The sequence below is a fragment of the Mesoplodon bidens genome (assembly GCF_964165515.1).
Source record: "Mesoplodon bidens genome assembly, chromosome: 15".
NCBI classification, from domain to species: Eukaryota; Metazoa; Chordata; class Mammalia; order Artiodactyla; family Ziphiidae; genus Mesoplodon; species Mesoplodon bidens.
This window is the reverse complement of record NC_138171.1, coordinates 34,126,324-34,139,091: the sequence shown is the minus strand read 5'-3', so window position 1 is coordinate 34,139,091 and position 12,768 is coordinate 34,126,324. Positions and strand designations below refer to the sequence as shown.

Sequence of the window (12,768 nt, the reverse complement as noted above, 5' to 3'; positions counted from 1 at the left end):
CTTTACACTTAAAAGTGGTTAAGACCAATAGAAATCATAAAATCTTGAAGGAGTAATAGACCAGAACCTTGGACATCTCTTTTATTTCTAATAAAATTGTCATGTCTGAATTTTTTAAATTGAGCTTATTATATTCTTAATAGTGTCTTAATTACTTTTATTTGGATAATCAATTTAATTGATTAGAACATTGTTCATCTAAGTGGGAGCTACTCTATAAACAAAATTACCTTTTTAAATGAATAATAGCAGTTCAATCATTTTCTCATTTTCACTCATGACCTTACCTCTTTCTGAACACGGACTGTGGGGTTCAGCTATGATGTTTAAAGAAAGACTTTGGAATTATTTTTCTGCAGTTGCCCCTAATTACTTGGCTGCATCTATTTGAAGAAATAATCTATATCTCAAATAATTCCACAGCCATAAAACAGCTACACACCTATCAGGATGGCTAAAAGAAAAATAACACCACCAAATGCTGGCAAGAATGCTGAGGAGCATTGCTGGTAGGTAAGTGAAATGCTACAGCCACTCTGGAAAAGAGTTTGGCAGTTTCTTATAAAACTGAACATGTAATTTCTTTATCACTCAGCAATTATACTCTAGGGTAGCTATCCCAGAGAAATGAAAACTTCTGTTCACATAAATACCTGTACACAAATGTTCATAGTAGTTTATTTGTAATAGCCAAAAATTGGAGTTAGCTCAGGTGTCCTTCAAAGGATGATTGGTTAAACAAACTGTGATACATCCATACTGTAGAACACTACATAGTAATAAAAAGGAGGGAACTATTGATACACGTAACTACCTGGATGACCCTCCAGGGAATTATGCTGCATGAAAAAAACTATCCCTGAAGATTACATTCTATATGATTCCATTTATGTAACGTTCTAAAATTGACAACATTTAAAAATGGAGGACAGACTACTGGTTACCAGGTGTTGAGAGTGGGACAAAAGGTGTGGGTACAAAAGGGCAACATGAGGGATCCATGTAGCATTGGAACTGTTCAGTATTTTGACCATAGTGGTGGATACTTGAAACTACACATGTTAAAACTGTATAAAATTTAATACACACACACACACACACACATCAGTATAAGTAAAACTGGGAAACTCTATCACTGGATTGTATCAATGTCAGTACCCTGGTTGTGATATTATATTGAATACTACGATTTTGCACAATGTTACCATCAGGGGAAACTGGCAAAGTGTCCAAAGGATCTCTCTGTATTATTTCTTACAACTGAATGTGAATCTACAATTATCTCAATAAAAATTTCAATTAGAAAAACAAGTAAAAAACCTTACCAATGATAATAATGTACTAAGACTTGCATCAAGTTTAGGCTGTAATTTAGAGAAAGATCCTAAAGGCTTCTGGACATAAAAGAATAAATAAATGTGCTAATTAAATGTGACTTTATACACCCTGTTGTTTTAAAAATCTGATGTTTAGGTGAAAAGTAAAAGAATACTAGATGCCAGATCTACGAAAAACCTTAAAGTCTAGTCTGATCTAGCCACTGGCCTCAGAGGCAACAGCTCAGGTCCAGACGTGTCCTCAAGAGGCATTTTTTATAGCTGTCTCTACTCCCACAAGGGATCCCCTGCACAGTATTCCAAACAGATTTCCCTAGGGTAATAGAACTTGCAGGTTTTGGAGCAAAGACTAGCACATGCATTTTACAGGTACTAATAAGAACTACCATTTACCGAGTGCCTACTATATTAGACTGCTAAATCTACACCCAAGATTTAATTTAAGCCTCATGATAACTTTGAGTGAGAGGTATTTTTATCTCCATTTTACAGATGAGCAAAGTGAGACTTGGAGATTTAATTAACTTGCTCTGGCACCAGCTGGTAATAGGATGAAGCTAGGGTAAATTGTAGGTCTGTGTGGATTATAGCTGCCCTCTTTTCAGCACACCCACTGCCTTCAAAAGGAGCTACTGCTCTGTGGAACACATACATATTGGATATTCCCAATGCTGTTTGCCTGGTTGTTGCCTTTAGGTTAGGAGTTCTTAATCTAGGGGCGATGGGACCTTACAGGATACACAAATTGGCTTCAGGAGATCATGAACCCACTGAAATGGGATGCAAAATTTGGTGTGTATTTGCCCATATGAAATTTTCTGGAGAAAGTCTCCATTGCTGCCATCAGATTCCCAAGAGGTTTGGGACTCAAAAAGAGGTTAAGAACTGCTGCAGCCAGATCCAAAGAGATATTTTTCCCCCACTGGAAAACCTTTCAAATGCCCAATAACACTGACTCAGGGAAGTGATACATCTGGGGGCAATAAAATCAGCTACTAAATCCTACACAGAAAGCAGGGTCAAAACTACATTTTGTAAAGTCATTGCAAAGAGGATACTTGCAGAGACACTGAATTTCATCTCTGCCTCAGCAGAATTGTTTGACATTTCCCATCTATTTGTTCCAGATATCTTTAGTATAGTCATCCCTCCTTATCTGTGGATGATTGGTTCCAGGACCTCCTGCAGATACCAAAATTTTCAGATGCTCAAGTCCCTTATACAAAATGATGTAGTATTTGCATATAACCTACGCATATCCTCCCGTATACTTTATTTATTTTTTAACATCTTTATTGGAGTATAATTGCTTTACAATGGTGTGTTAGTTTCTGCTTTATAACAAAGTGAATCAGCTATACATATACATATATTCCCATATCTCCTCCCTCTTGCGTCTCCCTCCCACTCTCTCTATCCCACCCCTCTGGGTGGTCACAAAGAACCGAGCTGATCTCCCTGGGCTATGTGGCTGCTTCCCACTAGCTATCGGTTTTACATTTGGTAGCGTATATATGTCCATGCCACTCTCTCACTTCGTCCCAGCTTACCCTTCCCCCTTCCTATGTCCTCAAGTCCATTCTCTGTGTCTGCATCTTTATTCCTGTCCAGCCCCTTGGTTCTTCAGAACCATTTTTTTTTTTTTAAGATTCCATATATATGTTAGCTTACGGTATTTGTTTTTCCCTTTCTGACTTACTTCACTCTGTATGACAGACTCTAGGTCCATCCACCTCACTAAAAATAACTCAATTTCATTTCTTTTTATGGCTGGGTAATATTCCATTGTGTATATGTGCCATATCTGCTTTATCCATTCATCTGTCTATGGACACTGAGGTTGCTTCCATGACCTGGCTATCGTAAATAGAGCTGTAATGAACTTTGTGGTACATAACTCTTTTTGAATTATGGTTTTCTCAGGGTATATGGCCAGTAGTGGGATTGCTGGGTCATACAGTAGTTCTATTTTTAGTTTTTTAAGGAACCTCCATACTGTTCTCCATAGTGGCTGTATCAATTTACATTCCCACCAGCAGTGCAAGAGGGTTCCCTTCTCTCCACACCCTCTCCAGCATTTATTGTTTGTAGATTTTTTGATGATGGCCATTCTGACTGGTGTGAGGTGATACCTCATTGTACTCCTGTATATTTTAAATTATCTCTAGATTACTTATAACACCAAGTACAATGTAAATGCTATGTAAATAGTTGCTGGTGCAGAGGGCAAATTCAAGTTTTGGTTTGGGGAACTTTCTGGAATTTTTCTTTCCGAGTATTTTCGATCAGAGATTGGTTGAATCCACGGATGCAGAACCCGTGCATACAGAGGGCTGACAGAATTTTTGACACATCTGGTACAGAATGAAAGGGTATCAAGGTACATCTTAAATTCAATATAAGGGCTTGCCTACAGCCTTAGCACAAAATTGTGGGTGATGATTTTTAAGTGGGCAAATATCTTTTATCATCTCTATCAACTTTTTTTTTTTTTTTTTGCAGTACGTGGGCCTCTCACTGTTGTGGCCTCTCCCGTCGCGGAGCACAGGCTCCGGGAGCACAGGCCCAGCGGCCATGGCTCACGGGCCCAGCCGCTCCACGGCATGTGGGATCCTCCCGGACCGGGGCACAAACCCGCGTCCCCTGCAACGGCAGGCGGACTCTCAACCACTGCGCCACCAGGGAAGCCCCCTCTATCAACTTTTAATGGAGTAGGGTGTAAGGAGAGAAGATCCAGCAGCTATGTGACTGCACTTACACTGAAAACTGCGCTGGGAAATGCATTCACTTTCCTGCCTTTGCACATGCTGTTCCCTCTGTCTATGCCCTTCCCCACCTCTTTGCCCAACAAACTTGAACTTAAACTTGCCTCTAAAGCCCTAGATCAAGATCTTCTGTGACTCTTCTAAGCTCTTCCCATCTCTCTCCTCCCAGGTAGAATGGTCCTATTCCTAGCCTCTGTACACATCTCCACCACTGTATCATTATCAGTTCTTGTCTGCTTCATCCAACCAACAGAGCCTTGGAAGTGCTGGAGCTCTGACTTATTTATGTTCCTTGTCCCTAGCCATGTATTACTTGTTAATGATAAACGAAATGCAATCCAGTAACCTCCAGAAGTGGCCTGACTCAGGTGTTGAGGAAACAAGAAAAGGCCCAGACATCTAGGAAGGTAAGAAAACAATGAGGTTAAGAAATGAAAGGTTTTCAGGTAAGAAACAGCTGAGGTAAGAACAGGGGCCCGCACTCAGGTAAGCAGAGAAAGAAAGACGTTTAGTCTGGTTTACAGAGAAGAGACTTCTTGAATATGGGAACAAAGCAGAGGGAGAAATACTGACTGGACTGAAAGAAGAATGGGGATTACTCGAGGCATTGCAGGCTCTAAATGTATTGATTCAGATCCAGGGACTCAGTAACAATCGCCTCAAAGAGAAACAGAGCTGGATTCTGGATCTACTGCTCTGTTGACTCAACGTAGTTTGTATTCTTGGATATTTCACTAGAATCAAAGTCTGAGCTGCAAGGGGCCATAGAAAAACGATCTAGGCCTGTCCTTTTATGTCACTGACTGAGGCTGGGAGAGGCAGCCTTGAATCCAGCCCAGGAGAGAGTCTTGAGCTCAGCCTGAGGAGGTGGACATGTCAAGGGGCTCCAGGAAGTGGGATCTATTCTGAAGACTGTGACCCCAAGAAAGGTCTCTGGCTGCAAGGGATGGCTGCAAGGGCTCAGAGCCTGGTTTCCTTAGGACACAAACCAAAAAAGGCATTCAAAGAATCAGGTAGTTGGTCAAAAACAAGTCTGATAAACAAACCCAGCTTTTCCTCTCTATCAACACAGTATTTCCTCTCTGTAACGGGTTTAACAGAGGAGTTTGTTTGCTGGAGAAAGCATAATGAGCTTTTAGTTCTACCTTGCGACTGTGGGAGAAGTGTTAACAGAAGGCAGGGAAACACAGGCCATAAAGCTGTCTTTTTGTTTGGCTAAACTGTATGCAGATTGGATAATAACAAACATCTTATCTACCTCTTTATCCGTCTCTCGCATCTTGTTTACCTTGTCCATATATGGCACTTCCTGCGATTCTGGCAACTTTGTTATGGGTCAATAGAGCTCACTAGTTGCCCAGAACACACCTAGGGGACTTTGTCTCTTTGAGAAGTCCCTCCCTTGAAATTGCGTTGTCTAGACGCTCTTTACTAAAAGTAAATAAACTGGGATTGCATGCCTATTCGTGCAAAGTGCTTGGTGTAGTAACAGGCCACGGTTTCCTGTAAGCCCCCCTTCAACAGCTCTCAGGAGCTCAGAGCCTTGCGTGAGAGACCTGGAAAATCGATTCCGTTCTCTGAACCTCAACGTCCGCATCGGCAAACCGGTTCCCTTCGAGAATGTGGCGAAGACCGAAGGCGACCACGCGCTGGCCCAGCCGTCCCGCCCGCCTAGGTGTGTGCCCGGCGCTCGCTCCCGGCCCCGCGGCTCTGCACACCGCGCCGGGTTCCGCGGGCCTCCGAAGCGCTTGGCCCCAGCCCCCGATCTCCTCCTCCCGCTTCCCGGTCCGACGGGTGCAGGGAACCCGGCCATCAGCTCCGGACCCCTAGCGCCCTGGGCTGAGCGGGCGACGCAGCCGCGCGGCGCGCCCCGCCCAGCCATCCCCGCGGGCGCGCGCACGCACGCAGGCGTGGGGCTGCACGACCCGGGCGCGCGCAGGGCCGGGCCGGCACGACGGCGGGAGCGCGCGCGGCTCCGGGAGGCGGTGGCGGCGGCGGAAGCGGCGAGGGCGGCGGGCGTCCGGCTCTGAGGTGGTGGCGGTGGTGGCGGTGGTGGTGGCGGCGGCGGCTCCGGACTGGGCTCGGCTGGGATCGATCGAGGGTCGGGGGCGCCGGGTCGAGCGCCAATCCCCCGGCTCGACCATCCGCCAGCCGCCCGGACGCCTGGGCCGCGGAGTTTGTGTCCCGGCTCGGACCCCGGCGCCCAGCCCGGAGCCGTAACCTTGAGGCGGCGGCGGCGGGGCCGGGCCGGGCCGGGCCGGGGGGCGGCAGCGCTGGATCCGCGGCTGCCCGATCGTTGGCGGGAGATGTCGAACCCCGGGACGCGCAGGAACGGCTCCAGCATCAAGATCCGTCTGACAGGTACGGCCGGCCGGAGGCCCCCGCCGACACCCGGCGCCCGCTCGCACCCCGCACGGCCCCTCAGCAGCCCCGGAATTTCCCGCAGGGCGCCCTGGGGAAGTGGCCCTCCCCCACGCCAGCCGTTGTCCCAGGACCTGGTCGCCCCCCTCGGCGAGTGCCCCTCGCTGCTCCCTCCCGGCCCCGCCCCCTCGCTTCTCCCCGGCCCCGCCCCCTCGCTTCTCACCCCCATCCACCCTCTCGCTTCCCTCCTTTCCCCCCACCTGCCCCCTCCTCTCGCTTCCCCCTTCTGGCCCCGCCCCCTCACTTCTCCCCTCCTGGACCCCCTCCGTCTCCCTCCCCTCCATCCCCCTCGCTCCCTTCCTTCTCCCTCTAGCCCCTCGCTTCTCCTCTCCTGGCCCCGCCCCCCGCTTCTCAACCCCTTCCTCCCCCAGGATTTCTTCTCTCTCCCCTCACCTGCCCCCTCTCTTTTCCCTCTCAGTCCTGCCCCTCGATTCTCGCCACCTTCCCATTCTCTGGCTCTTCTCTATCTCTCCCCGCACCTGCCCCCTCGCTTCTCCCCTCTCGGCCTTGCCTCTCGCTTCTCCCTCCAAGTCTACCCCCCACCCACCCACTGACTTCTCACCCCATCCCTCATCCGTTCTCTTGCTTTCCCCACCCCCCACTTGCCCCCTAGCTTCTCCCTCCGGGCCCCGCCCCTTTCTTCTCTTCAGCCCCGCCCCCTCACTTTCCCCTAAACTCCGCCCCTCATTTTCTACCTAGTCCCGCCCCCACTTATCTCCCAGCCCCGCCCCCTTGCTTCTGTCTGGCGGCCTCCACCCTTTCCTTCAGCCTCGAATTCCTGAATCCTATCTCGTAGCTTCTCCCGGTCCTGTTCTCACTTCCCCTCTGGTCCAGACCTCTTCAGTCTAGTCCACTTCCTTTCTCTCTCAGGCCAGGCCACTACCTCCTCTTGACTGTGCTTCTTCAGTTCTTTCCTTTACTGTCACCCCTCTCCCACCCGCCAGCATCCTTGAAAAACCTCCCCCCCTCCCCGCCCGCACCCCACGCACACTCTGGAGGCTTTGGCAGCTGCACTAACGCAGACTCCTTGATTCACTCTCATTGAGTCTTCAATGAAATGCCCGTGTCTCCTAGGTGGCTCATAGTGCAACCTTCAAGGGTGAGCGCGAAGCTCTGCTCTGGGCCTGCGACGTGGTGGTTCGGGTGTGCATAGCTGCCAGCGGTGTCTGTCGGCTTGCCCCTCGCTAGCGGGCTCCAGAGATCCTGGACCAGTCTGCACCCTCATCTGCTCTTTCTCGCTCTCCGCATTCCTGCGGGTCTACTGCCCCGTCTTCCGGTTTAAATTCACACCTGAGGCCAGATTGTAGTGCTACAAATACGGTTCTGCTGGGGGACTTTCCAAACGTGAATATTTCCCGCTCTGGAAAGGAAATAAAAAGTTCAGGCTAATCCCTGTTGGGGATTTTCCCCTGGATTTTTCTGTTCAGTGACTGGTCTGATGATGCCTTAAAAGTCAGTCTGGTCAGATTCTTTGAAAAAGAGAATGATCATTTTGGACACTTTATGGCAAATGCATGGCCCTCAATTATTGGTGAAATCCCTGAAAACAACAATGGGTGATTTTTTTTTTCAAACGAAAATTTCCTCTGAGAGTTCTTAGTTGTTGCATGATCCATTTTTTGTTTCAAGAAAAGGGAGATAGTTTTTTTGTATAAAGATGTCTGTTTTTTTGTATAAAGATATCAGATCAGGTTATGACCAGATAATACAATCAGATCAGATGATGATTTGGACCCAAACCCAGACCCTGGTTTTGTAAGTGACAAGTATATCCCAGGGATCTTTGTTTCAGGAGAAACATAATTCTTTATTCCAGGGCTGGTAGGAAACTCTCACTCACTATGTAGATACAGTATATACATTCTTATTTTTATGGTTACATAAAAGCCACGTTTTTGACTTTGTAATGCTTGTAAAACTTTAATTACTGACAACTTTCATTTGGTTCTCATTTACAGTGTAATCTATAAGTGACATCAGATTAGTTTCAGTTTTCTTGTTAAAAGCAGAAGTAACTGATTTTGTGAGTTGGGGTAGAAATGTGATTAATGTTTTAGAAGGACTAGGTTTTAATTACAACGTTTGTGTCAGGTGTATTTATATATTAATCAAGCCTAGTTGGCAGGTCTGGATGTGAGCCTTTTCCTCCTGTAGTGGAGGTTTTGTCCTTCGTCCCAAATTAATTTTGGACTCAGAAATTTAGATGTCATAGATGCAGAAATGCTTTAAAGAGTTTTTGGATGGTGTTTGCTATCACAGGATCAGGTGATGAGTGTTCTTTCCAAAATGCCTTTTCCCTTTCCCCCAGCTGATGTTATTCATGATCTGAGGGGCTTTGTGAGTGTGGTCCTCCCTGCAGCGAGGATTTAGCGTTGATTGCAGACACACTTGTTGCCAGTTGTCTGCTGAACGTTAATTTACGTGGAAACGTCAGAACTAGATACTTTGTTGGCGGTAGAATAGGTTTTGGCCTTATCTTTGAGCTTGTCGGGGAGAGTTTGAAATCTCTGCACTTCTGGCATCTTGGGAAGCCATCTTTCAAGAGGTGTGTACTTTTGTTACAGGTTTCAGAGTTTATTTCCCTGTGTGATATTTGAAAAAATGATTTTTTAAAACGAGGGCTGTTCTTCTAACCAGTCAGCGAATACCACACAGGGCACAGTTCAATGGAAAGTATGAAGACATTGGATTATAAAAGAGTATTTAGAACTTTGGTGTCCACAGTTGTATTAGGCGGTTGGTGGGTTTAGAATTAGGAGACTTGATTCTGGTAAGATCAGCCATTAACTGCATGATATAGAACAAATTATTTAACCTTTCTGGGTTCTCAGTTTCCTAATATATAAAATGAGATTTCAACTCCATTATAACGTTCTTTCCTTCTCGAGGATATGTCAATTTGTCTGCCTATTTATTCCAAATTACCATTTGCTTATGCTTGCTTTTGTTAAGTCTCAGTCCTGATATTCAGAATTTGTGTTAAAACACAGACCTCCTGTTTGATTTATGTCAAGCATTACTTTTGTGTATTGGTTACATTTATGATTTCTTTTTTTTCCCCTTCCTCTGGAACCTTTTTTGTTTTTGAAAACTATTGGGTCATATGTTGCACTGCTTGGGAAAGCTGGCCTAAACTAGTAGAAGAATGTGTGAGTCTTTATATTGAAATGACTATGATTTTAATGAATGTCTTTGTGGTATTTTAACAGGAAAATCATTTTTAAATGGTTTCAGTAGGTTTGGAGCATATAATATGTACAAAATCAAGTGATCTTGGTTGAAGAGCATTATCTTGCAGACATTGTAGAGTCCCCTGGCAAATCAAACACTTTGGAAACATTTTTATTTTAAATTCAAGCAGGATTTGCAAAAACTTTGTTCTTACATGGTACACATATGAATCCCAGATACGTTATTTAGGCCACTTTGGTAAAAGAATGGGTTCCACAGTGCTCTTCAAACAAATTAAATTTTATTCTAATGTTAACCAGTTAGTTGAAATACCAAATGCCTAAACTTTTTCTTCGGTGCCTTTATGCCTTGAAATACTCTCAGATCTCCTTGTGTTTTTATATTTTTTGGAGTGTAACTGTATATCGGGAAGGGAGAAAAATTCTAATTCCAAGTAGAGAAGGGAAACCTTCTTGATAGCCTATGGAAATTGAAACTGTTTTTAGAGTTATAGCACATGTAATGTAAGGCTGACTTTTTTTTGGCATCCAGATGATCCAACTTGGAGAGAAGTAGTTTGTAGTCATAACTGTTTATAACATTAATTGATCAATCACAGGTGACCTAATTGATTTGAAATAGGTTTTTCTTAAGAAAGATTAAGAAATCTCTGAAGATGTTGCCTGTGTCAGTTTGTACCTGACTTATGTAAGGCGGGCAGAACTCTTGTTTTAACAACTGGAACAGTGATAAGAAGGAATAAGTCATCACTAGTTACCCAGCATTCACCCTCCACCTGAGTTTGCCTAACATTTTCCTTAGAGTGCGCCTCAAGTTCATGCAGGTGCAGCCAAGGTACTTCTTTGAGCCGAATCATCTAAGGATGTGGGATGGGCTAGATCAAATGCTACTGCAAAATTGATACTGCAGTTATTTATACTTTAAAAGCAATAACCCTCTGCCAAGTACACACTCTGGTATTGATTTTTTGGGGAAAATATTTATTTGTTTGGCTGCTTGGGGTCTTAGTGGCAGCACACGCGGAATCGAGCACGGAGTCTTAACCACTGGACCACCATGGAAGTCCCTCTCGTGTTGATTTTGTGATTTGGTCACATCTGTGCTGTCTTAAGAAAAACCTTCCCCCCCCCCAATCCATTAAAAAAGAATCTTCTTGACCCACCTAACTGGCTTGAGAAATGAACTATTTCGTATGATCTATCTCTCTGTATTTTTATAGTAGTTGTGATTTATCAAACTAGCATTTTTTATTTCAATCCTATTTCTTTGTCAGTTCAAAAACTCCTATTTTTGCAAACATGAAAGTTGTGTCTGAACTTCAGGTTTTTTCTTCTCTTCTGCAGATTTTCCTTTTCTGTTTGGTCACATTGGCCGGTTCTAATGTGGAACATTGGGTGACGGGGAGGGTCCTGGGACCTGAGTCACTTGTGAAGAAGTATTTCCTCCTGAATTAAAAAAAAAAGAAAGACTGACCTGTAATATTTCAACATCAGCTCACTGATCCAGTTCACTAGCCTGGCTGTTCTGTAACATGTTTGTGGGCACTGGTTAAAAGTTAAAATAGCTGAATCGTGCATTTTATTGAGTGCTCAGAGCAAAAAGGAAGTTCAAAAAACCTTCTGAAATGGATGAAATTATTTGGTGTCTGTTCCATGCTCTGATTTTCTGGGTGAGAAACCCTAACTTTCAGGATTCTCACTTAAATCAATTTTTTGTTATTTCAAAACCATTTCAGTGGCTAAATGTTTTTAAACAAAGAGTAAAAAAAAAATACTTGGGTTTGTTATGTTTGTTTTCTGTTTTTTTGTCACCGAACAACTCAAATGACTAGTTTGCTTGTTGTTTTGTAAGTGAATTTTATTGAGAGAAAGCCCCTCACTTAAATTGGCTTGTTGTCTTCCGCATCTAGCTGCCCAAAGTCCCTAAGGCCATTCTAGTTGAGAGCTGTCGAGCTCTCTCGAAAAAAACCAAAAGCTCATAACCCTGTGAATCAGACATATCTTCTCTTTAAAATGTTAGAATTCCTGTTGTGTCTACAGATGAAATCGAATCCATTTAGATACTTAAACTAAGTGAAATGTTGTTTCCATATTTCTAGATTAAAGGGAAAAACATCCTCTTATTGTCTTAAAACAAGGCTTAAATAATGTACAATCAGTGCGTCTGGTGATGGCCCCACTCTAATTCCAGCTGTGTTCACCTCCATTGCAGCTGAAAGGAATTCTAATTGGCTGAGGAATGTCGGCAGCATCATGTATCACGGAGAACGGACCTATTATGCTGGCTGCTGGGTGATGCATTTCAGATGTTTTAGGCTCCTGAGTCCAACTTGGAGGTTGCTTACAGGGAGTCTGGAAGAGAATGTTGTGAAGCTGTAGCGGGGGTGAGGGGGTTGTAGAAGGCAGCCTGCTTTCTTCTTTGTACATTGGGCATCTGCTCAATTCTCTAAAGGCCTTGGTGCTTTCTTGTGGCTTAACCACCAGATTGGGACTCAGAAGGTCTGATTTTATTTCTAACTCTCAAAAGTGCCACAGTGAAGAAAGGGGGTGGGTGGAGTTATAATCTATTTTTGACTCAGTCTTCCTATCTGTAATGGGAAGTACCTGCCTTTTTATATCAGGTGAGGACTTGATACGGATTAAATATTTTGATGAGTAGTTTTGAATTATTTCTAGAGTAGACAAGTGTAAATCCAAAGTCATAGATTCCTGTCATTTTTTATTCCTAAATAATCATGTAAGTGCTAAAGCTAGTGATGCATTTGACACTGAAGAAAATCAATGGAATCTATTGATAAACATGGAAAAATAATACTCAAGAATGAACTGTTAAATTCTCTATGCATTCAGAAAGTTCCTTAGAGAAGTAGTGTCACGAGCCAAAGCCAACATCATTTTTTTTTTTTTTTTTTTTTTGCGGTACGTGGGCCTCTCACTGTTGTGGCCTCTCCCGTTGCGGAGCACAGGCTCCGGACACGCAGGCTCAGCGGCCATGGCTCACGGTCCCAGCCGCTCCGCGGCATGTGGGATCTTCCCGGACCGGGGCACGAACCC

At 44.6% G+C, this 12,768-nt stretch overlaps 1 protein-coding gene across 4 annotated transcripts in view; it reads left to right on the top strand.

Moving 5' to 3' along the window:
- Positions 1-6,172: 6,172 nt before the first annotated feature.
- Positions 6,173-12,768, top strand: part of SMURF1 (SMAD specific E3 ubiquitin protein ligase 1) — a 103,215-nt gene continuing 96,619 nt past the window's right edge. For all 4 annotated transcript variants that reach the window (XM_081257414.1, XM_081257413.1, XM_081257412.1 and 1 more), the window contains exon 1: positions 6,173-6,463. In XM_081257414.1, the coding sequence (XP_081113540.1) occupies positions 6,409-6,463 (55 nt within the window). In that variant the 5' untranslated portion in view covers positions 6,173-6,408. The remainder of the gene's footprint in view (positions 6,464-12,768) is intronic.